Here is a 24,688-nt window from a genome sequence, read left to right as displayed (position 1 = left end):
AGTTCAGTGACACGCTTTCCGGTTTGGAACGTTAGGGTAACATCACGCATGCGCAGTATTTAAAATTGTCTGGATTAAATCTTACGTTCAATTATAAAATTATGGTATTTTTAAGATATGTTACGTTAACATTTTAGTTCTCCTACATGTGTTTATACAAGTGACTAAATACATTTATTTTACCCTTAAAAAATAAAATATTCAAGTGTTTTTAGAACGTGCTATAGTTGGATATACATTCTCATTAGATAATTAAGTTTAGAAAATTTTAAAACTAGGAATGACCAGGATTTATGTTTCACAAAAAGGGCATTCTTTAGGAAAAAGGGAACACAAGCTCAATGATTAGTTTGTTCTCAAATTTGATTTCAGGGTATTGTAGGCGCTTGGTTGTTTTCCTCATGACAGCTATTAGCTGGAGGAATAGTAAGTTCATGCTTCCTGCTTACCCTTAATCCTTTGATTTAGATCAAATGAAAACATCTGGTAACTTTGTATATATAGAGTACTGTGTGTGTGTGTGTGTGTGTGTGTGTGTGTGTGTGTGTGTGTGTGTGTGTGTGTGTGTGTGTGTGTGTGTGTGTGTGTGTGTGTGTGTGTGTGTGTGTGTGTGCGCGCGTGTGTGGTGAATGTGTGTGCAGTCTTGTAAATCATCACACAAAGATCCATTTCAAGCAGTTACAAATCTTTATTTGTCAAAAGTCAACACTGTCAAATTTTACTGTTTCTGTGTTTGTCAGATACAATATTTGTTTTACAATATTCGTAACCACATTTCTAAAAAGCTTTTTTTTTTTTCTTATTTTCAAAGAATAATAGTTAAGCAAGTAATAAAATATATAGTTAATACAATACATGAATGATGACAATGAATCATTGTTTATGGTGGTGGACAATGGCATGAAGAAAAGACTGGTTTTAATTCTCTGAATTCTCTTTTGAGATCCTAGCGAGACTTTTCAGGCCAGATGTCAAGAAAAAAAAAATAAAACCTGTCATCCTCATTAGGCCAGTCTTTTGTACATTTCCAACAATTTTAAAATAATTCATTTAGAAGTCATCGATATTGTGATATATGGTTTGATGTTTCAGGATGTACAGTGTAACGGCGCTGCAGTTGACATTTACTCAACCTTAATAGAAAAGTAATTGAGAAATCAAAGGTGTAGCTGCTGATCACTGAATGTTAATTATGATGTTTGCCCTGCAAGAGATTGAGAAGTTTCGTTGCCTGAATGATAACAATAAGCCCGTCACGAAGAACATATTGCAACATAATCAAACCACATCACTTTGTTTAAGGTCTCTTGCAATCCAGCTGCACACAGAAATATGAAGACAAATATCACAGAATATTATTGTTTATGGCAAGCAATGCTGCGTAAGTGTCATGTAGAAAAAGGGCTCTGTGAAACACTTTAATCACATTATTTAATCACATAAATGTGTAGTTACTTCTAAAAAAAATCAAATTAAATATCATGATTATTTGCATTTCAAAGATTCAACATGTGAGTAGCACAGGAGTATAGGAGAAGTGTGAAGATAAAGTAACACAAAGTCACACTCCGAGGTTCACATCCCAGGGTACATCACTTTTCATGAAAGACAAGATGGGAGTCATTTCTGTCTGGTTATTATTTACACATCAAACTTTTTGCATCAATGTCAAATAGAAGTTCACTCGGTTCACTTTAGAATACCAAAGTTGCGTTCAAGGGCTCCGGTGCCCTGTTTCTTTCCCCAGGTTATAGGTTATACACCTTGATGGATAAAGTGGAGGTTCAGCATTGGATCTGGCAACCTCTGTCATTATATCTCAAAGGAGTATAAAAGCTACACAGTGAGACAAAAGCTGCTTACAGTTAATAGTTTTTGTTGCATAGACAAAACTCATGTCGTCCATCCTCCTCCTCCAAACTAAAACTTGCCTCCAGAGGTCCAGGAAACTGCACAGTAGATGTTGACTTTTCATTCTTTTTTCTGCCTTCTACTTTTTTGCTTCCCTTGCTTCATATATAAGACATAACTCATCACACTCTTTTTTTTTCTTGTCTTTCTATTGGTTTTTAGGAACATGTGTAGCCAGAGAGAATCATCAATGATCTAAGATAGCCCTCAGTCAGTTAAGACTCAGTAACAGTCAACAGATTGTTTACAATTTAAAAACCTTACTCATTATCATTATAATGGGGCATATAACAACATTTCCTACAATTTTATCTACCCTCTATTACAGAATTACTATCTTAGTGAACAAAACTTGAGATTTTAAGGGTATAAAGTGAAGACCTATAGGTTTATAAGTGATCCCTGTTTGTCACACGCTTGAATTTCCAGTTTCACAGCAAATGATCATTGAAATCCACTAAAACCTTCCATTGATTTGTTAATGTTACCTCTACTAACATCTTTCTTCACTCAGCTCATCCTCACTCGCTGATGCAGTAGGTTTCCAAAGTATTTTTGTGTAAGTGAAAAAATGAGTGTCTCTGTGTGTAAGGGCGGTGTGGGGAGTTTACACCTCTGTGGTGATGGCTCGGGTGTTGGTGTAGAAATCAGGAGGTCTTCCTCTGTGGGTATCCCTCAGCAGGGTGCCTCGGACGGCAGGCAGCGGCATCGCCAGCGCCTGGTTGTCATAATGTGTGGGCATGTAGGTGATCCGCTCGCCTCCGTTACGCATCTCATCACTAGCCCGGATGTAGAAGGGTGAGTCATAAGGGGAGCAGGTGGGACAGTAAGGGCCTCGCCCTCCTGTGGGCTTGTTGAGGTCTGAGGTGGAGACAGGAAGCTCTGGTGGAGACATGGACAGCGGGGTGATGATCGGCCCGTCCAGGCCGGAGACACTGCAGGCGTTGCAGGCAAAGTGTTGCTGAGAGATGGAGGCGCTGTCAGACCCATTCTTTTTGCAGCAGTAGTACTACAGAGACAGAGAAGTGCATTACATTTCAAATATAAACATTTCAATACACTTTTTATTAATACAATTCTACGTTTCACTCTCACAATCTGCAGTCTGCAGAATTCAATTCATTATTTAATGCACACACACACACACACACATACCTGGAGTCTACAGTAACAGAGCACAGCGATGATACACAGTAGTATCACAGTGGCCAGTATTCCTCCGGTTATGACAACAGTTCCAGCTGTCATCCGACCAGCTCTCCATCAAACTCTGACACAGAAGTAGGAAGTGACATCATTAGCAAGCATCAACAACATTCAACTGCACAATGAATTAAATCAAGTAGAGGTCACTATTACAGTAAACACATTTTAGATGAATTACTGTAATAGTGCAAACCCAAAAGGTCATCTTCAATAATCTACTGTGTGTGTAGATTATTGCACATAGAGCATGCAGAGTGTAAATACATTCAAATTAAAGTATGCATTATGACACTCAGCGCAGCTAAAACCTGTAAAGGTAGTGACAACTTTTAATCTTACATCATTTAACTGTAAAGAAAGAAAAAACACCTTTACACATTTTTTTATTAGTCTACACATGACATTGAAATGGAAAACAATAACACAAAAATAATGAAATAAATAATAAAATAATAAATAAAATAAAATAATAAAAAAACAATCTTTAATTAATTAATCCACAATATGCCATTTTTTTAAACAACAAACAAAATCAGAATAATTCTCCCTACTGGAATACTCACGTTCAGACAAGTTGCTTAAAACCTGAAGGAAGAGACAAAACAGAGGTAGTTAGAAATGACAGACAGACAGACAGACAAGCAGGCAGGCAGGCAGGCAGACAGACAGACAGACAGACAGATAGATAGATAGACAGATAGACAGATAGAGAGATAGACAGATAGATAGATAGATAGACAGATAGAGAGATAGATAGATAGACAGACAGACAGACAGACAGACAGACAGACAGACAGATAGACAGATAGATAGATAGACAGATAGATAGATAGACAGACAGACAGACAGACAGACAGACAGATAGATAGATAGACAGATAGACAGATAGAGAGATAGACAGACAGATAGATAGATAGACAGATAGATAGACAGACAGATAGATAGACAGATAGATAGATAGATAGATAGATAGATAGATAGACAGATAGATAGATAGACAGATAGATAGATAGACAGATAGATAGATAGATAGATAGACAGATAGACAGATAGATAGATAGATAGATAGACAGATAGAGAGATAGATAGATAGATAGATAGACAGATAGACAGATAGATAGACAGATAGACAGATAGATAGATAGATAGATAGATAGACAGATAGATAGATAGACAGATAGATAGATAGATAGACAGATAGACAGATAGATAGATAGATAGATAGATAGATAGACAGATAGACAGATAGACAGACAGATAGATAGATAGATAGATAGATAGACAGATAGACAGATAGAGAGATAGATAGACAGATAGATAGACAGATAGACAGATAGAGAGATAGATAGATAGATAGATAGACAGATAGACAGATAGAGAGATAGATAGATAGATAGATAGACAGATAGACAGATAGATAGATAGATAGATAGACAGATAGACAGATAGAGAGATAGATAGACAGATAGATAGACAGATAGACAGATAGAGAGATAGATAGACAGATAGAAAGATAGATAGACAGATAGACAGATAGATACTGTAGACTCACATAAGAGGAGTGTTTAAAGTTTGTAAGGTTGAAGACCATTCAAGTCAGAGGTCACACTGCTGGATAGCCAAACTGCATGAACATCTATGAGGAGAGAAGGAAGAAAACATTTGAGGTACTGAAGTTTAATTGAAGACGCGTCAAACATTTGACCCACAAGGTGGCAGCAAGAGAACATAAAACAATCTACGGTAGGAAGTAATTGTTGGGACTGTTGCAAGGAAGAGAGGCAAACAAGAAAACGATGGGGGGTACGGAAAGTCATGCAACATATTAAAGCATGTTTTATTTATTAGAAAATGTTAATGCAGCATGCACCTGAAACAACAAACACAAACTAATGTCCTATTTATATGTCATGTCTTGTAAAGTGGTACTGTATGTGTACACAAACAGACTTTTTACATATTGTGTTGTTTTCATGTACTTCCTGTTATGTATTCATGTCTACCTGCCCAGGGACAACATGTGCAAATGAGCTATTATGTAACTCTGGTAAAAGTACACTTACAAGCTGCCCCAGCAAAAATAACCAAGAAAATCAATTGAATTGAATTTCATACATACAAAGGTTTTTATTAATTTTCTTTCAAATGTTACTTGTAAAAAGTACAAGATAAAACATCTATAAAACATTCAGTTGGGTGATATGTTATAATTTGAGATGTAATGCCATTAGAGCAGTAGTTCTCAACTGGTTGAGCCTCAGGACCCTCCAACTACTCCTTCATGAAAAATCCCTTATATTTTTCAATCAATTAGATTTATTTGAAGAACAATTGTGCAGTTTGGACCTCAGACGGTACGCTACTAATTGTGATTCTTGTTAAAAAAAGGGCTTCATAGACTTTTTGACAGCATTTCTCCTCCAGACACACATTTGCGACCCACTGAAAACGGCTCCATGACCCATTTTTGGGTCCCAACCCACCAGTTGAAAACCAGTGTGTTAGAGTTCCACCTGCTTTAACTAAACACAGCATTGTTAATGCATTCAGTGAATGCCTGTGAGGATTTCTGTTGAGGAGAGTGGAGTTTCTATAGGTTGGACTTCAGTGATTTGGCAGCAAAGTAAATCCTGAAATGTGTCCTGTTCTTCAGGAAGAAAATGGTTTGCTACAAAATGACAGGTGAAACACAAAACTGACTGTAGGTCAGATCATTTTCTGGGTCACATCTGTCAGAAGAAATAACTTAAAAAATACGGAGTCAACACACACACAAGATCAGAGAAGGAGCTCGGTTTTTTAAGGGTTTATATATAATATGCAGGCTCAAGCTTGTCAACATATAGGGAAAGCTATTACTGCTGATACAAACATTTCAAACCCATTATGTTTTATTAAAGGCCAGAGAAAGGACAGAGAAACTCAAATGTATCTTAGAAAGAGCTGCACACATTTCTATTATCAGTCCGTCATATATGATTGATATGTGATTGGACAGCTGTTATTTAGTTTTACTGAGATTTCCCAGTATATGTGATGAGAAAGAGAAAGTCTGTCATCCATCAGGATGTAAAGTGTAAATGAAATCCAAACTTACTGAAAAAAATATCTGACTTCCTCATCATAGAGACGCATCTAACTTACATACCTTACATAGTATTGTCTAACACTGATGATATCATCTACCTGATATCATCTATCTGATTGGTTTTCTTCATTAAAAGCACCCTGAGCTAGAAGTGCTGTCAGCCTCTCCATTGAGGAGAACAGAAGGAGATGGTGCTGCTCTCTCAGGCTGCGGTCTGAACCACTACACCGGCCCTGAGCTCATAAAACATGTTTCTGTCACAAAGTACACTGGCCTTCAATTATTCCTTGGACCAAACGGGACCGCGGCCGCCAGATTCCACTGAACATCATTCATCATAACTTTCTCCAGTGCGTCCAGTCTCAGACTCAGTACGCAAAACTATTTTTCATAATTAATGCCAGCGCGGTGACTTACACTGTGTGGAGGAAATGGAAATAGAGTCACTGCTGTCACCACGTCATCCTTTACGCAGACACAAAATAACACACACATTTGTTTTTGTCACTGTTAAGACGCTGCTCTGCAACTCGCAAAACTTTGGTTAGATTAATGAGTTGACTTCATTTAGACAGCACACAGAGACAAATGAGATATTTGCATCAACAAACAAACAAACACACACACACACACGCACACGCACACGCACACGCACACGCACACGCACACGCACACGCACACGCACACGCACACGCACACGCACACGCACACGCACACACACACAAAGAGAGCTGGATCCATCACCACTGGGTCCAGATTAGAGAGGCCCTCAATCCCTCATACAGCCTGAGGAGCCCTGTATACTGATAAAACGTGTATGCATTCACACACTGTACACATACAGAGTTCACCCAAGCATACACTCCCCATTAACAGATAAATCAGGACAAGCTAATAAAACATCCATTAAAGCAGACAGCAGAGTCTCCATAGCTGCTGTTAGAGTACAATAACTGATGAATTCACAAACAAACAAAAAAACGCCACAGAAACTCATCACAAATGTCTTCCATAAAAAATGTGACTTCATATAGCAGTTTAATGCACATAATGTCTCATGAATTCAGATTTATTCAGGTCCATTTAAGGCAGAAGAACTCATATTATCTGATGCGGCTGATAGCACACTACATACATAATGCATTTGAGAAGAATAGCAGATCAGGCCTTTAAGGATTCAAATATTTAAGATTAGCGTTTGGCTTGTTTGTTGACATCTTTTGAGTTCCAGCAATTTCTACAATATGTAGAAATATGAAGAAATCTGTAAAACATGACTGCTCTATCAAAACAAGATCTCTTTGTTTGTATACAGTTAATCATGTCTGTGCAATGGACAAAGACTATGAATTACCTATAGAAGAAAACAACAACTTGAGATCACATGCTTATGACCTGTAATCTTAAAGAGCACACTTAAAGACATCAGATTTATCTAATTTCACATGTACTTCTTCTATATCATGAATAGGAAAATAATAGGAACAACATTCAATGTAAAATTAGATTCCAAAGAAATACATTGAATCTTTATTTAAAAAGATAATATTGAAGTAATCCTAAATTAGAGTTAATTTCCTGTAATTTTAATGGTTAAATTTGAAGATAAAGCACATTTCTGTAAATCCACATGTATTTCAAACAGGAAACACCATAAATTAAAAAACAGAATATTTTCCATAAACTTATTTTTTATACAGTGTGCAACACAAGCTTAGTAGTAGTAGTAATCATTTATTTTGGTCACAAGAAGAAACAAAGCTGCACATCAACACTCTCATTGGTACATTGAAAAGCATCATCATGCTGTGTTTCTAAAGAGTATAATATTCAAATATTGGGTATGTTCCAGGTGAGTTGTTTCCTTCAAGGATGATGAAATCCTCCGTCTGTCATGTGTCTCTGTTATGGTATGGAGCTGCACTGCATTGTGGGATCAGCACAACTCAATGTTTTGACAAGTTCTTATTTTTATAAAAGTTTGATTCCTCAAAATTTTGGCTTGAGGCAGAAAAATACATTTGTTATCCCACTAGTTACCCTGCTGACGCCTGTCAGTCAGCTTTGGGGGCTTATTTGTATCCTGAGGCTGTAAACAGTGCAGATGGTTAAAAAAGAAAAAGGTGCTATGTGTTACATACCGTTAAAATATACTAGTGTCATGTTGTGTACAATTTCTGTACAATCCAGTATACAGGATTTATCAATAGGTGAAAAACATAAAACTTATTTTTCACCTTCTCTACTGACTTGAAGATAATCTGTTCCCACGTCTAAATCACTTCCCAAATCTTTCATTTATTGAATTAAGGTATGTTGTTGCGCTTATTGATTTTATATTTTAATAAATTGACCACAGCCTTGAAAGTTTGAATAATGAGAGAGAAATCTTCATACACATCGTTGTAGTTGGTATGTCGGTTATTAGAGACATTTACCTGCTTTGTTTTACTCACAGATATGTGTGTATTTACATTACATTTTTACTGTTTTATTCAATTACTTTTAATTCAACTTATTTGTATCTAAATCTTATTTTTACCTGCTGTTCTTACCTCAACTTGTATTGCCTTTTTAGATTTTGTTTATTGTTTTATTATTATCTTGTGAAATGTTGAAATGCTTTTTTGTGCCTATGTAAAGCACTTTGAATTGCCTGGTGTCTGAAAGGTGCTATATAAATAAACTTGCCTTGCCTTGTAGCTAAAGCATTACAAATATGTTTTCCATATTCCATGTTTCCACACTTCACTATCACATTACACGTTATTAAATGTCATCATGTAATATAAATTGTGATGCTTTTCTCTTTAAGGCTCCATTGAGTTAAATATTGTCTTTGTATTAAATAATGCACTGTACATTTCAGTTGACTACTTTGATGTTTTAAGCTTTAACGCAGCAGTCATCTCATCTGTCTCTCATAATTTGGGGGTTTTGTCAGCCTGTTGCATCAGCGTGTTGGCACTCTGTTGTGCTCACTTCCGTTATTGCCTTCCTTTGTTTCAGTCCTGCAGGTTATTTTGTTTGCAAAGATATACAAAATCAGTCATGTTGCAAAAATACAAGCCTCCCATATGCTGTTTTAGGCAAATCAGAGTGATGGGAATATCTGGCAAGCTGCCTCCCTCTCTGATCAAGTGTTCCCTCTGGAGTCTCCCCCATCAGTCTTCAGGAGCGTCTCAAGGACCTTGACTGTCTGTGAGGATTTTACAAGATTGATTCTTTGGATCTTAAATTGCTCGGAGCAGCAGTCAAATATTGTCGGTCTCCCTCACTATCAACACAATACAAACTCAGTAGTAGTTGTAACATAAGGCTCGTTTATTTAATTCCTACATTATAAATTTAGTCTAAAGGTTACAGAGAGCAGCTTGTGACATTGTTAAACTCATATTTTAGGGCAATGCTGGGCTAAAGCTGGGTATCTCTTTGGTTTAAGCCATCTGACTTTTAATTCTTGTTGAGTTTTTATGCATTAAGCTTGAAGATTGTCCTGTCAACAAATGGATAGTAGCGCTTTGCTTTCAGAAATAGAAAAGCATATTCTATTTAATCGTTTAAACAATCTGAGTTAGATATTGAAAGTCGGAATTAGTTCCAAATACTTAGTTTAGTTGTTTGACACATGTTTTTATTCCAGAAAATTAGAATGAAATGTTAAAATCTAGGCACCAGATTAGTGAATAAGAACGCCCAGAAAAACTGGAGGACCAAATACTACCTGGCACTCAGTTAATAGTCTTATTAGGAGATGTCGATGTTGTGGATTTAAATAATTCTTTCATGGCACTTTTTCTGTGAAAGACCTACAATCTCCATGATTATCAATTAAATTTGTTTTTTCGATGGTCTGTCATATTTAGAGTTGCTATGAAATTAAAATGTTTTTGGTACAAAACACTGATCCAAACTTCCTGTAAAGATCAGCTGTAGGTTTCAGCATTAGCAGCGTCTAATACCCAAAGCCCACCTACCAAGGCAATAATTCGAGGAGAGTCTCAGCCCACTTTTATTTTGGACACCACTCCCCAGTTGTGTGGCTGCTGTTGAAAGCACTGAGAAAAAACAAGTCACATAACCCAACTGGATTGATGGTGACAGTTGAAATGTAATTTGTCTAATCCTGTTACCTGGCATTCCAACAGCATTCATCTGTCTGTTTCTTTTTGTTTTTCGTCTCTGCTTTGGCCGGGCGTGGGCGCCATGATTGTTTTTGGATGTTTGTGTTATATTTTGTGGGAAGGTTTAACGTGTGGGTGTGATGTGAGAAAAAATCAGGGTGTCAGTTACTTTCATGAAGATTATTCAGGAATAAAAGAAGAATCTTGAATAAAATGTCAAAATGAAAACAATAGAAAATCTGTCTAAACTCAAAAGGAACTTTGCAGAGGCGCAGCCTGAATTTAAATCAGGGGATAAATGTTTGGTTAATGTCATGTCAGTTCATGTTAAAATGGAGTTTGTACATATCTCACTCATGCTTGGTGGTTGCAGAGCAGTTTACTGTTAACCAAAGTGAGATATTCAGTCAAACCTAGAAATATACATTTGTTATTTAGCTTCCCTTGTAAGCATTGACACAATGTGTCATTTCCTGTACTTTAAAGTAGTATGCGCTGTCCTTGGTGCTGAAGTGATGAGGTAGAAACTGGGTTTGAAATACCCTTTACATTGTGAGGCATGGTGGATTGAGCTGTATGGCAGATTAGTAATTACAACAGAAAGTCAGTTCATGTTTTGTAATTAACTGAAATACTTCCATACACCTTAAAATCTACAATTTTTCCAGAGAAGTATCGCAAAGTGAGTGATGCTTGCAGTACAAGCTGTCATCACTAGCACCGTAACCTTTACTGGAATGTTTGAACAACAGACTACATTGACAATGAATGACATAACGGCTGCTTTTAAATCAGAGGAGGGCTTTCTTTTACTTATGTTTTACTCCCATACTGCATTTAGATTTTGAATCTGTGTTATTGAAACATTTTTAAACAAACCCTTCTACATATCGCAATGTACACATATGAGAGAAGTAAGAATCATACTTTGTGTTTAATCACTATTAAAATCTCATAAGGATCTAATCCCATTCATACTCATGCATACAGTACGCCCCTGCCCAAGCAGCGGGAGCAGCTCGGTGTCTTGCCAAAGGACACATCAGAAATGTGGCTGCTGGAGCTGGGGATCGAGCCTTCCGGTTGAGAGAAGACTGACTCTACCAACTGAACCACAGCCACCCCGCCCCTTTAAGAGCTCAACTCCAACTCTGCCTGTCTACCTGTTACAATTATGTTTAAACTCTCTCAGAGGAGGGAATGATATCTCCTGGCTTAAGCTGTTCTTGTTACATATCAGCTGTTAAATAGCTGTTAATAAATATAGTGGCTACTAAATGTAAAAAAAGGGACATTTTTTAAACCAAAACACAATTTCAGGAACTTAATGGTACAAAAGGTGTTTAATGGTAATTTATGTATTCAACAACCCCACTACATGACAACACATTTTTAATGGCAGCTATTGCAAAACAGCTGTGCATGTAAACGAAATTAAAAAGAACAAGAAGACCTTTCAGATTTTACTGCCTAACTTACTTTTACTACAGAATAACAAACCGTCTCTCACTACTTAACAACTACATGTTTTTGATTGAAAAGTGCTCCGGAGGAAAGTAGATTAACTTCCTGGACACAACCACTTACATGTGACTTTGAAAACCTTCGTCATGTACTTAGACACCTGAAGGACCTCAACCAACCGTTATCCCATCTTCACTCGAAAGCTGTCGCAGCAGTTATGGCCCAGTAGGCAGAGATTGATGACACCGAAGATTTTAGTTCAATTACTTGATTTTACTCAAGGTCATATGGGGCAAAGAACGCAATAAATGTGAAGAACCACTCCCAACAATGATCCTCTTGGCCCTATAAAAGTACATGATCAATACAGGCGGCAAAATCCCCTCTCCCCTGAGAAGATGGAGAGAGATAGGATGACAGAGAGTTGGAACACACTTTCAGTCTTTTACTCCGTCCGTTCAGGACCATGTTCTGATGTTGGCAGATTTATAACTGTGTACATTATGCTGTTATGCAGCTCTGCAGGACACTGTACTCCAGCCTGCCAGCTCCTGATTCAGCCTTTTCTTACACACTCACTGTGACTCAGAATGTGGGAAGACTTTAACTCACATGGAGGGAGAAAGGTGCATTACTCACAGACCATCTGTAATTATTAATCACACATAAAATTCTAATTTGTCCTCCCTTCTATAAAAGGGCTTTCACCAGACAACGAGGGCAGCAGGAAGGCTATGGGTCTCCCACAAGTGGAAACCTCTTGTGTGAAAAAATGCAGTTCTTTGCATGACTTTGAATGTCCACTAGAGGCTGCCTACAAAACCAAGAAATCCCTGGTACATCCAGATAAAAATGCCCATTTTTACAGCAAAAATAAACATGATTACAGTATGGTACATAAGGGGTTTTGGTCACTATGGCTCATGCTTTATTTGTTAAACCTGTAAGGGGATACATTTTTTATAACTAATTCTTGTCAATTATATCAAGGTTAAGAGTAATGCATAATTAGGCATAATAAGGGGTGTGGCTGATTTGACAGACAGGTATGGCAGAGTAGCAAGGAGGCTCAGCTTCAGATTCTTCCACCACCCGAGGATAAACATCACACACAATCACAAACACAAAAGGTTCAGTAGTCTAATGTGACAGCGACACTGCCTAATAAGAATCAGAATAAAAATCAATAAAAACTTTCTGCATAGTTCTAGCATTGCTAGCTCTGACAGTGGATGAAGCTATAATTTCCTTATCATCATCATGAAGAATAATACATTAAAATGAGGTCAAAGGTCCTTAGACTTTTGACTGTATTGTCCCCTTCGGGAAATTCAAAGGTCAATCAAAAAGAGGTACTGGGGACGTCGCTGTTGCATACAGTTATAGGTGCAAATATGCACATTTTGAGCCACACTTAACCACAGCGAGCAACAACAAAAAAACAGCCTTCCAAGCCCTGTAATGGTTTGCTCTTTAAGATGCTTCAAAAACGGTCTGAGTCAACAAACTTCTTTCTCAGATTAGAAGGAGATTGTTCAAACCACTGAGCCACTGCATAGCTCCCTCTTCACACTGCAAGGCTTGAATTGATATTCTGGTTAATTTATGTGTAGTTCCGACAGATTCACAGTAAAGAACCTGAGCAGGAAATGGGCTTGACTTTAAACATGCACACAGCTCTGAGTCTCCCTGCTTTACGAGGTTTGCAGAGGTTTCATTATAGCTGCTCAGCTCCTGCTCTGCTATCCTGCGATATGCCAGTTTCTCTTTCACACTTGGCAGCAATGCAGCCTGTACAGGGCAGCGGGCAGCCGGGGGGAGCTGTAATTACTGTTCCTCCATTCTGCTGGTCAGCACGGCAGCCTCATAAAAAAGGAAATGAAATGGTTCAGCTTCTATCTGTGAGGGAGTAATGTACCCCGAATATTACATTAGCATACATTCACATGGACATTTTATCTGTGACAGTTAATGAATGAGGGAATGGGGACACATAGGCAGGAATAAGACAGGGCCGCTAAGATGCCTTGCTCTAGAGCAGAGGAGCAGAAGTAAAGGTTTAGTTTTAATATGCTGTTAGCTTTGTCTTGGGAGCAGTAAATATTTGTTTTCCCCATGAGGAACTAAACTGTAGACTATCAGTTAACTGTATCACACATTTTTAGCATTATAAGAAATGTACATACGAATGCCATTGCAGTTTTTGTAAAGAATGCTTAAGTATGTCCAATATTCATTTCTGATTCCCAATCATACCTGGAAAGGAACCACCACCAAAAGAGAGATTCTATGGCTTTAAGCTAGCTAGATAGCAAAGGTTTGTTCAAATTTCAATTTCTCCAACTATAACCCAAGCACAACTTAAATTAATCACCCATTCAGTTTTTTTTATCCCCAAAAAGGAGTGTGGCCATGACATTGTGTGAGGTCCATATTCAAGCTATTTTGATGAATGAGTTTGCACCATAAATCTAAAATATGGCAACCTTGAACAGCCAGTCACCATCATCTGTAAAGCCAGTGAAACATTTGTCAACCCTCAAGCATCACCAAGCTTTTCCCACTGCTGTCAAAATGGATAAATTAGACATAAACTGGTCTGAAAGCCATATGCTTGGCCGCTGGCCTTACATTGATTGAGTAGGTGCAAATTTCAGAGTGCTGCTCAAGGCCATTTCAACACATAGCTGTGCAAAAAAACTAAACCTATGACCTTCAGCTTAAAGGACTGTAATACTGTAACTGAATCCACTGTGCAATCCTGCAAACAGCCTGGCAGACACACACAAGGGCTCCTAGGACAAACAACTACTCAGATCTCCTCTCATCTCTTTGTATGAACTGACTTTTACTGATGATCCCATGTAAAGAATGCATGTTTAAGATGTCCATTATGCATTTTTTCCTGTAATGCAACCAAAAGACCTTCCTCTCGAACTGTTTACCTGTTGCAAATGCAGTCTACATTTTTTTAAACAAGCATTGAAAGATGAAGATTAAGCATCTGTTCAGTTTTGTTTTAATGTCGTGTCTGTAATATAACGTATAGATGTCCTTTTGGAATGAAAAAAAAAAGGGTCATGAAAAGTGTAAAAAATGAAAACATGATCATCTGAAAATAGATTAACTGTAACAAAGTGTTGACGGATTCTATGTATAACGCTATGGTGTGTCTTATTTTAAGTATAGTACATTTTTTTAGTGTTTTCATTTGGAAACTGGTAAAAGACACACTAAGTGGATAGACTGAAGTCATAAAAATGTCACTAAAGTGTTAATAAATTCCAAATAAAAGACGAGTCAACAAGACATTTTAGTTAAATTTGAGCCATGTTAAATGTTTTTATCATATCAAATACATATTTATATCACTGTCACCTCAGTTCACAGAAAAAATATCTGGAACATGTGAACTATCACCATTTCCTTCCTTACTATTCATTGCATATGCTATGGTAATCTATGAACTGTATTGCAGCTCCCTCTGGGTATGAAAAGAAGTACAGCTCCTTCCTCAAAGTGTTAATGTTAGAATTTAAGTTTAAGCCATTCTTGCAGGGCTGCTACAGGATCAGTTCTACATTTCATTTTGTGATGAATAAAACACAGTCGGGGAGTTAGTGGGTAGTGACATCAAAGGAAAGAACAAGTCTTAAAACAAAAATAAGCAGGTCCCTGAATTTGTCCCTGAGTTTTCTCGGTGGGGTAGTTTGACACGTAACAGGAGATTTGATTTAAAGTTGAAATGTTTGGTCAGACTGAGGGTATGGAGGGCATAGGGGGCATGGCTGGACTTCCAAAAAGGCCCAAGAGATGCAGCCGAAACACCAGAGCATCTCTTTAAAGTTACTGTAACAATCTGTTGTTGGAGAAATTGAAATTGCCCGTGGCCTGTATTGTTGTGTTAGCCGGCTAATGTTAGCACACTTTGGTTAGCATGCTTCACGTTGCATATAAATTGACACGGAATGACCGTTACATGACGTTTAAATAAGCAGTGTGTATGATATTCTTCTTTCCTCTAGTCCTTGACTACAACAGCTTTTATACGCAAATAAATACAACGACAAAGTTACACAAAATAACATAAAAAGACTCTAAAGCGCATTAAAACAAGCACTAAGAGACACAGAAAAACTAAAAATGCTACACATTTCCTCTAACAAATGGGTCAATATCCCTCTGAATTACAAACAGGCAAAGAGTGTGTACATAGTGTGTTCATTGTTGGTGTCTCTGTAAGTGTCTGCATCTGCAGGGTATCTAACTGTGTGCCAGTATGTGAACGTCACAATGTGTTTTGTCAGTATCTTGTGGGAGCTTATGCTTGTCAGTATAATTATGTCTGGAAGTGTCACTGTGAGTGCGTAATTGTGTGTGTCTGTATGTGCATGTGATTTTGATGAGTCACCACAGATACAGCAGCCAGCAGCAGTAGAGCTACGTTAGCAGATAACAGCGTTTCTCTTCCAGAGGCCTTCGGCTCAGCCAACAAGCCTTCCTCTGCCTGGCCTCTTCCTAACCCAGGCTGGCTGAGCTTCAGAGCTGCACTCACACACGCCACACACACACACACACACACAATACGAGTAACGAGCTCTGATCCAAGCCACCAAAACAACTGCAAACAAAGAATACCTGCTCATAATTAAAAACTCTAGAATAAACGCAAACCATAAGATAATTAAGTTTCAGCTTTAAAGGTCCCATATTATGCTTTTTTTGGTTTTATATGCTCTTTAGTGTGTTTTCCAAGTGTCCTGTGCATGTTTAGGCACATCTATGTGTAAAAATTCAAAGTCTGCAGAAACGCGGCTTCTCCTACGTCCTCCTGTTAGCTGTAGCATTAGCTGCATGTAACGCTCGGTTCTAGCCCCCCTCGATAAAAATGTGTCAGTGCGGCGTCATTGTCCGTGTGAGATCACTGATCTAAGCCCATTGGCTCGTTGTGGCAAGCCCAGCAGCTCATGTTGAAATTTCCGAGACGCGTGCTGAGCAACTGACCAATAACGACAGAGCGGATCGGCAGACCAATCAGAGCAGACTTGGCCCACGTGGGGTCTAACAGTGGGGGCTCAGCAGAGCGTAGCTGATGGACTCAGAGCGTAGAGGGAGCAAGGAGGAGCAGTACATGAAAACAGACACTTTTTTCAGACTTTAGCTATTGTGAACGTACAAAAGTAGGAACATAGATTAAATATATGAACCCCAGAAAGGGCATAATATGGGCTCTTTAAGAGAATCCAACTTGAGACAATTCCAGAATCGTAACAAACTCAGCATAATAGTAGAATTGTTAATGTCTCTGATTGAATATAGAGACAGCACAAGTCAGACATACAGCAAAGTTGTCCTTTTTGCAGGGAAAGTAACTCCTGACCGTGATGGATTAAGAAAAAGTATACTAAGTAAAGTCCATGGAGTATTTAGGTTTAGTTTCTGTCTTGTGTCTCTTGTATGTCCCACCTCACACCCACCTCATCACAAGTGGAGCTAACAGGGGTTAATAAGGGACAGTATTATCTTTTCGTTGATGGTGTATGTTGTGTATGTCTATCCTTCAGTACAGGCGCACCCCTTGAAATACCCCCACTATAGGGAGCTCAGTCAGACAAATGTTGTAGTTTGAAAGGTTGACGCAATGTTATGTTCACCTGGGTAGAAAGTAAGAGACTTTTTGCACAAAAATTCCAATGGAACAAATGGATTCCTCATTCTTTGTTCAACGCATCCACAGATTAAAAGATGCTGATAAGGTATTTCTCTCTCTAAAAACCCTTCTCCTTTAAACCTCCACTCTTCTGGAGATTCAAATCTATTCTAATTTTAACTTCACAACTGCTTTGGCATGGAAGACCTGAAGACGAGGTGGTGCGACTGATACCAGAGTAACTTTTTCTGTCCTGCTGATGCTGCTGTGCAATTTGGACACAGCTCGTCTCACCTTTAAAGTGGAACTACAGCGCACCAGACTCGCAACTGTATGGCAATAAATACTCATCCAGCAGCTAGGAAAACCTTGAAGCCTTTTTAATAATTTACTAAACCACTCCTGTAACACTGAAACACTTTCCTGGGGTAGTTTGAGATCCTCCTTTACCAACCCCAACCCCAATCCCAACCCAACACACATACTGTACATGCACGACTTCCACAACTTTAAAACACTCTCTCCATTTGTGTTGTCCCAGAAAATACACTGAGTGGAGTGTCAGCAGGAGGAAGAAGGACATGACTTTACTTCCAAAGGTAGAGTGAGTACAGAGATCTACATTCAGACAGCAAGAGACAGAAATGTTTGACTCACACACCTTTTTTTGTACTAACAGCATCTGTACTTTGTTTTGTTTTTTTAATTGTTAATTTTTGTACCACAACATCCAGAGCAGGTTTGATTTATTCATGGTGTTGGGATTATTATTTTTCTTACAGAATTACTTGTGTCATAAACAAATGTACCCCCTAGCTTATGTTCATGCCAATAGTGTGTAGATATAATACAAGATTGTGGGTCTCCATGTGCTGCAAAATTCACGCATATGACCAACACTTCATGATTTCATTTAGACCAGCCTCCCTTGCACTTTAGTTTCTTTCATGTATTTTTCATTTGCTCGGCCATGACTTCAATACTTAAAAATGATGGAGGAATATTTATCCATGAAAATGATAAAAATTTAAAAATACAGACTTTAAACATGGATGCTTCTTAGTGTTCTGCAGGATCAAAGTAGATACTTTTAAAGCTGAACAACAAACATGATCTACAAGCGAGAAAGAACGGGATAAACATGCCAATACGTTTGGGCCCATACCTTGACACCAGACATAGCGGTTTTATCTGTCCAAACAAGGTGAAATAATTCCTTTTTTCCTTCAATTCTTTTGGATAATGTAAAATGTGCAGAATACAAACGTGAAGTGACAAACACATGGCTCCGAAACCCCCACACTGTTCTACCCAAACACAAACTGTACAGACTGAAAGAGGACTCTGCTGAAAGGAACAAATGGTGTATAACTGGGGACAACATCTTTATCTCAATAGGCTTTAGTAAAGTGTCCATATTCAACTCGGGTTGCCAGATATTCAAAAATGTGTTGTCGTCATTTCTGAGAGTGTAAGTTATCCTTTCAGTAGGATGCAGCTTTAATTGCTAAGGCCATGAGAAGTGACTGAATCTAAAACCCTTTTTTTTCTCGAATGTACATTAATGGCTGTTAAAGTTCCTCAACAACCAAAATCCTGATATTTATTTTACTGAAGCTTAGAATACAAACTATGTCTAAACATTCTAAGAGATATTGTTCCACAGCAGTGATAATGATGATCCATGAGGATATGTCATGGCTACTAAAGCTGCTCAAGCTAACAGTTTCCTAATATAACCGAAGTCAATCAAATATTTAGTTTCCCAGCGAGGGAGGCTGATACATAATATCTTAGCACTGACTAGCAGCTAGTTGTAATTTCCTTTTAGTGTTATGAACTGTTGGAACAGCCTACTGTTACACAACCTATATATTAAATATAATTTGTCTGTTGCTGCTGTGTTAGCTGTGACAGCCCTGACTGCAGACTCCTCTGGGAAATCAGCCCTCTTCCTGTTGTATCCCAGCCACTGGAGGTGGAGGAATTAAGAAGTGTGTGTGTGTGTGTGTGTGTGTGTGTCTGTGTTGGAGAAAGGAGGATATAGAGAGGCTGCTCAACAGTTCTTTAGTCAAGCTGTATTTTGCAGCTTCCTCTGTGAGAAATGGGTCAGAGCAGCACAGAACCTGCTGCTAGCTGCTGAAGGATCAATACACTGCACAAAGCCCGCTGTTCTTTAGCTCCCTGGCAGGAAGAGGGAAGGAATTTTTCATTTGATAATTTTTATATTTAATATATTATATTACAGAAAAAGTCACGATGCAAAAACACAGCTCCATAAAGCTTCAAGTGCTTCGCAATAAAAAAAAGTTTCACACATGACGTTAATGTTATCAATTTGAAGAAGGAAACCAAATACAGTATTAAAGCTCCTGTAAGGAACTTTTGGTTTGTGACGACTTTGGCGCCCCCTTTATAGATGAGGCAGTATTTCTTTGTTAATTATGTCCTGATGTAAGGGAAGTGTTTTAAACACACACAAAAAAATCTCACACTGCTTTTTTTTTTAACAGTCAAATAAATAATTAACTTTGACTCATTGCTTTGGAAAATGTAAAAATAAAAAGGCTGTCTCTGCAGCATGTTGTTAATCTCTTCACATGGCACCTACCCCAACAAACCTTAGGCGTAGGCATGGCATAAAATATAACTATATGAAAAATAACCAATGTTGTCGTTGATGGTCTTTGGGGTCATAAAGAGTCATCAGTATTAATTTGAATCTTTTTTAGAAACAGATAAAACTCCTCAGAGGACCTTTGAACAGAAGGACGGTGGAGCACATCTGGGTGAGACGTCGTATTATTGCTGCATGATGGGACAGAAAAGTTGCTCTCCTCTAATCAGAAGGGTTACATTATGAACAATACAATCAAAAGAAACGTTGGAGGTTTAAAGCAGATAACTAAATGTCCTGTCTTCATTGACATCCCTGAAAACACAGATACATTTGTTGGTTCTTCCTGTTGAACTTTTTCAACAAACAATACTCTATCAAATATTGTCACATTTTCCAGAGTTGTTCAGTGTAAAATATCGCTTAGAATTTAAAAGCAAAACTAATCAAGGCCCCAGTAGCAGTTGAACCCATCCACTCTCTGCAGTCTGAGTACTTGGCCCCCTTACAGAGACTCTGGATCTTCCCCTGAGCCCTCTTTGTGTTCAAAATATCACCAAAATATGTAGACCAAGGTCTCTTGTTTTTGCAGTCACTTCCTTACTTACTTCAACATCTTTTCAAAAAGAAAAGGAGTCTTTTATCTTCTTTTTCTTTCTTCCCCCAAATGCCAGCAGCAGCAGGCCACCAAGACCAGACTGGAGCAGTGTGAGGGATCACAGCAACAGCAAAATGGCAAAACCCCATGACTCCAGCTCGTGCTGAGCTGCTCCACTGTCACTTCCTCTCCTCTGGCTGCCTTAACGGCACATTTTAGTTTACTGTTGAATTGAATGTGAAGCTTTACAGGCTCGCCATTTGAACTAAATATTGGAGACTTCTCGACATTTAGGGTCCGAGTCAAACAAGTATCTTCCCACTTTGACAATATATGATACAAGAATATTTTACACTCAAATATAAAAAAGAATATAACCTTCCACATACCTGATCTGGTTACATGGTCCGCTTGTTCAACTCAGGCTAATCCTGTGGATTTTGACCGTGAAAAGCCACGAGCATCCTTAACGCAGCAGGAGGAAGGAAGATGAGCAGAGGAGGTGCATGGGACGGACTGCGACGGAACTTCTCCAAGGATGATCCGGAGAGTCCTGAGCGCACAACACTGGCAGGAAAAACCAAATAACCCCCGCGGTGGGACCCGAAGACTAGAGGTCAGAGGGACGGCAGCGGAAACAGACACGGCAAAAACGCAGTATAGTCGAGGAAACGCAAACAAACAGGTAAGGACGAGCAGGACGAAGATTCAGGTTCAGCGCCTTTTACGCGCGTGAAGCCGGTAAAGACGCTTTCACCTTCACACACACAGCGGCGGTCTTCTCAGGTCTCCAAGAGAGCAAACAACCACCGTGAAGATCGGGGACCCAATAACCAACACGGATACATCCAACAAGTGAGAAACGAGCAGGAGGAATGACAGAGTTCGCTGCTGAGCAGACTGGGAGGAGGAGGTGGAAGAGGAGAGGAGCCGCCCACATCACTCTCCCTCCTCCTCTCCTCCTCGGCTGCATCTGTCTAATTTGAGTTGATTACTGTCAAAAAATGTATGGACATTTGAAGTTAATTTGAGGAAATGGGAACAAGATATGATTGTTGTAAGCAGCAGGGGCGTGACAAGGCTTTTTAGACTAGGGTGGGCCAACTCAAACTCTGACAGGGGGCGTAAAACGTGTCCAAACATTTCTGTCTCCACTAATCATGTCTACTTTTAATACTAACATTAAGGTATCTTACAGATATTCCTGGAGATAGTTTCTTAAAAAGTAAAAACAGATTTGCACCATATTGGGGTAACACCTGAGGGGCATTAGATTTCTGAGGGGTCTGGGAACACCTCCTGTAAGGTATCCATAGGCTTGCAACATTGGTTCCAATCAGAAGCCTGGCAAACATATTAAATTAAGTCAATGACACACTTATATAATATATATTATTTTGCAAATTATTCAAATATTAGAGTATCTGACAGTACTGCCTGTCATCCAGTAGACTGTTTTCCCCCTTACTAAAGTAACTTTAATTATTTATTTATATTAATTGTCAACTTGCCTCTAGACCCAATTCCAAGTAAGCTGCGTCTTTCACTTTTAGTGCTTTTTGATATTAATATCATACCTGCTTTTACCATTATTACTGGAATTATATCCATCTGTTTTATCTGTTGTCGTGTTGCTCAGATTGTCGCTAACAGTCTCTCTCTTTCTGCTTCTCCTTCTATTCCACTTTCCAAGCACACGCAGCTGATGACTGTTGACAACATGAGTCTGAATCTGCTCGAGGTTTCTGCCTGTTAAAAGGATGTTTTTCAGTGCTGCTTTGCTAAATGTTGCTAAGTGCTTTGCTTTTGGTGGATTCATGTTGGGTCTCTGTAAATAATATATCAAAGAGTACAGTCTAGGGGCGCAGATGACCTTGCAGTTCGGTCTATACAAACGCTAAAGTCTTCCCTGAAGACCCCGATTCAAGTCCGACCTGTGGCTCCCTTCCTGCATGTCATTCCCCATTTTCTCGCCAGTTTCCAACTCTATCCTCTGTCCTTTAAATATGTGACATATACAATTAGGTAACTGATTATTGCAAAATAGAGAGTCGTTGTATTGACAGAGTAGCAACATCATATTGAAATAGACATTTTGTTTCATGAGGATTATAACCTCAATATTATAGTGATGGTTTGCTCATGCTGTTCTCATTAGAATAGGATTCTGGGTAATGTGGTTGTGCCCTGCATACTGTAAATACTTTCTACAGTAAACCCCCAGAATTTTTCTTAACATTTAAAAAATGCAGTCTCCTTTGCTTAAGCTTTAGAAGTGTAAATATACAGGTGTAGCTCATATCATTAGAGTACCATGAACAAGTTACAACTGTTTCTGTTATTTACTTCAGAAACACAGACCGCTGAACTACTGTAATTGATTTGCCCTAAATAACTGCTTCCTCAATCTACTTATTGCAACTGAGACGACCAAAATATTGACAGAGAAGGAAAGCCTGGCTGACCAAAAAATAAGATGTGCAGCACTACAAAAACTGAAGACACACAGATTCATGATGTACAACTGAATCCAAGGATCAGTTGAGGAAAGTGAAGTTTAGGTAATCTGGTTTGAAGTTCAAGAAAGCTTCAGGATGAGAGAAGAACCAAAACTTGATGTAGGTCATGTTGCAAAGAAGTGCTCAAAAGAAAAGTCAGTTGTCATGGTTTCTAAACCGAGGTTGATTGGTTGGGTTTGAACATCCTCCTCTGTTTTCTTCATTAGGAACCTTCTGATCTCTTTGGAAACTTTAAGGGGATAAATAAATCGATATGCACTTTCTCTTCAGAAGTCAAGGCACTGCAAGTATTCTAGTGAGTTCATTTACATGCATGCCAATTATTTCGCCTTTCACCTCATTTCAGCAGTTTTTTTAACACTTAAAACCGCTATACAGACACAGTAAGACATTTTACTTACATGATGGGATACGTTTTTCATGTGTTGAAAGGCAACACGTTTGTACCTTTAACTACCACAAGTGACCAACGTAATCAAAACTTTGTTAATCCAAGTTTTTTGAATGCTGTTTAATTATCATTTTTATTTTTTTAAAAATGTTCCATTCATAAGAGAAAAAAGAAAAAGAAAACCACATGTTCAGGTCAAAAAGTGTTCACTCTTGTACTGGGGCTGATTTTGAGCATGCTTAACATCCGTTTGATTGGCCTCTGTGAACACTCACAATAAATTGCTAATCACTAAAAGAAAACTGTATGACAATATAAAGAAGAAATGAGAGAAAACCTTCCCTGAAACTGCAGCTCCTGTTTCTGATAGTTCACAGCTACACACCAGAGATAAAGCTGCAGAGTTCTGGATGCCAAGTTCAGAGCTTCTTCTGTGCTCACTGAGCTAGAAAACTGCTGTCACTGCTGCAGAAATTTATTTTATCCTGAGCTCCCCAAAGTACAGACAACGATAAGGTCAACCGAGAAATAATATGTCTTGTTATCATCAAAAAGTGTCACTGCTACCTTCTAGAAATGTTAAAGCAGCAGGGTACATCGGCAGAATAAAGTGAACACAACAAATCTGAGTAATTTGAGCAGATAATAATGTAAAAAGATTGATAGTGTGGCGCCATTGGTCAGTTTGCCCACCCGATGTACAGAGGCTGTAGGCTGTGACTCCTTTCCCGCATGTCATTCTGCGCTCTCCACTCTGAGGGAATGCCGCTTTCAAAATCATGCTACTTTTTTGAAAATGACCAACCCTGACTTTCAGCTTCAACCGCAAATTCAAATTATGTTCCTTACCTTGCATGACTGCGGTACATCCTTGATTTTCTCATTTGTGGTCATGCAACAAATTAAAAAGGATCTTATTAGGGTTTTATTCACCACAACACAAAATAGTTAGAACTTTGAAGTAAGTTTCTGCCTGTTATATTGTAAAACCTTGAAAAAGCCAATTGGTTTCAGTTCCTAATTTAAACCGCTAAAGCAGCTCACATGTGAATGAGTTCACAGTGCAGAACGAGCAGAAAGAGAGGTGTTGCTGCTATTTTGGTGTGTGTGTTATAACTGA

The 24,688-nt window shown here is 38.5% G+C and overlaps 1 protein-coding gene across 1 annotated transcript; it reads right to left on the bottom strand.

Moving 5' to 3' along the window:
* Nucleotides 1-650: 650 nt before the first annotated feature.
* On the bottom strand, nucleotides 651-21,656 carry fam163ab (family with sequence similarity 163 member Ab). Its single transcript, XM_020656443.3, has 5 exons — nucleotides 21,048-21,656; nucleotides 4,670-4,753; nucleotides 3,681-3,702; nucleotides 3,067-3,181; nucleotides 651-2,920 (listed from the first exon to the last, which is right to left on the bottom strand). Exons 4-5 carry the CDS (start codon nucleotides 3,157-3,159, stop codon nucleotides 2,519-2,521), a joined length of 495 nt encoding a protein of 164 aa, XP_020512099.1. The 5' UTR covers nucleotides 3,160-3,181; nucleotides 3,681-3,702; nucleotides 4,670-4,753; nucleotides 21,048-21,656; the 3' UTR covers nucleotides 651-2,518.
* Nucleotides 21,657-24,688: the final 3,032 nt, after the last annotated feature.

Source organism: Labrus bergylta, chromosome 6 (assembly GCF_963930695.1).
Source record: "Labrus bergylta chromosome 6, fLabBer1.1, whole genome shotgun sequence".
Lineage (NCBI taxonomy): Eukaryota > Metazoa > Chordata > Actinopteri > Labriformes > Labridae > Labrus > Labrus bergylta.
Note: the sequence above shows the minus strand (reverse complement) of the source record. Positions and strands in the feature narration are given on the sequence as shown.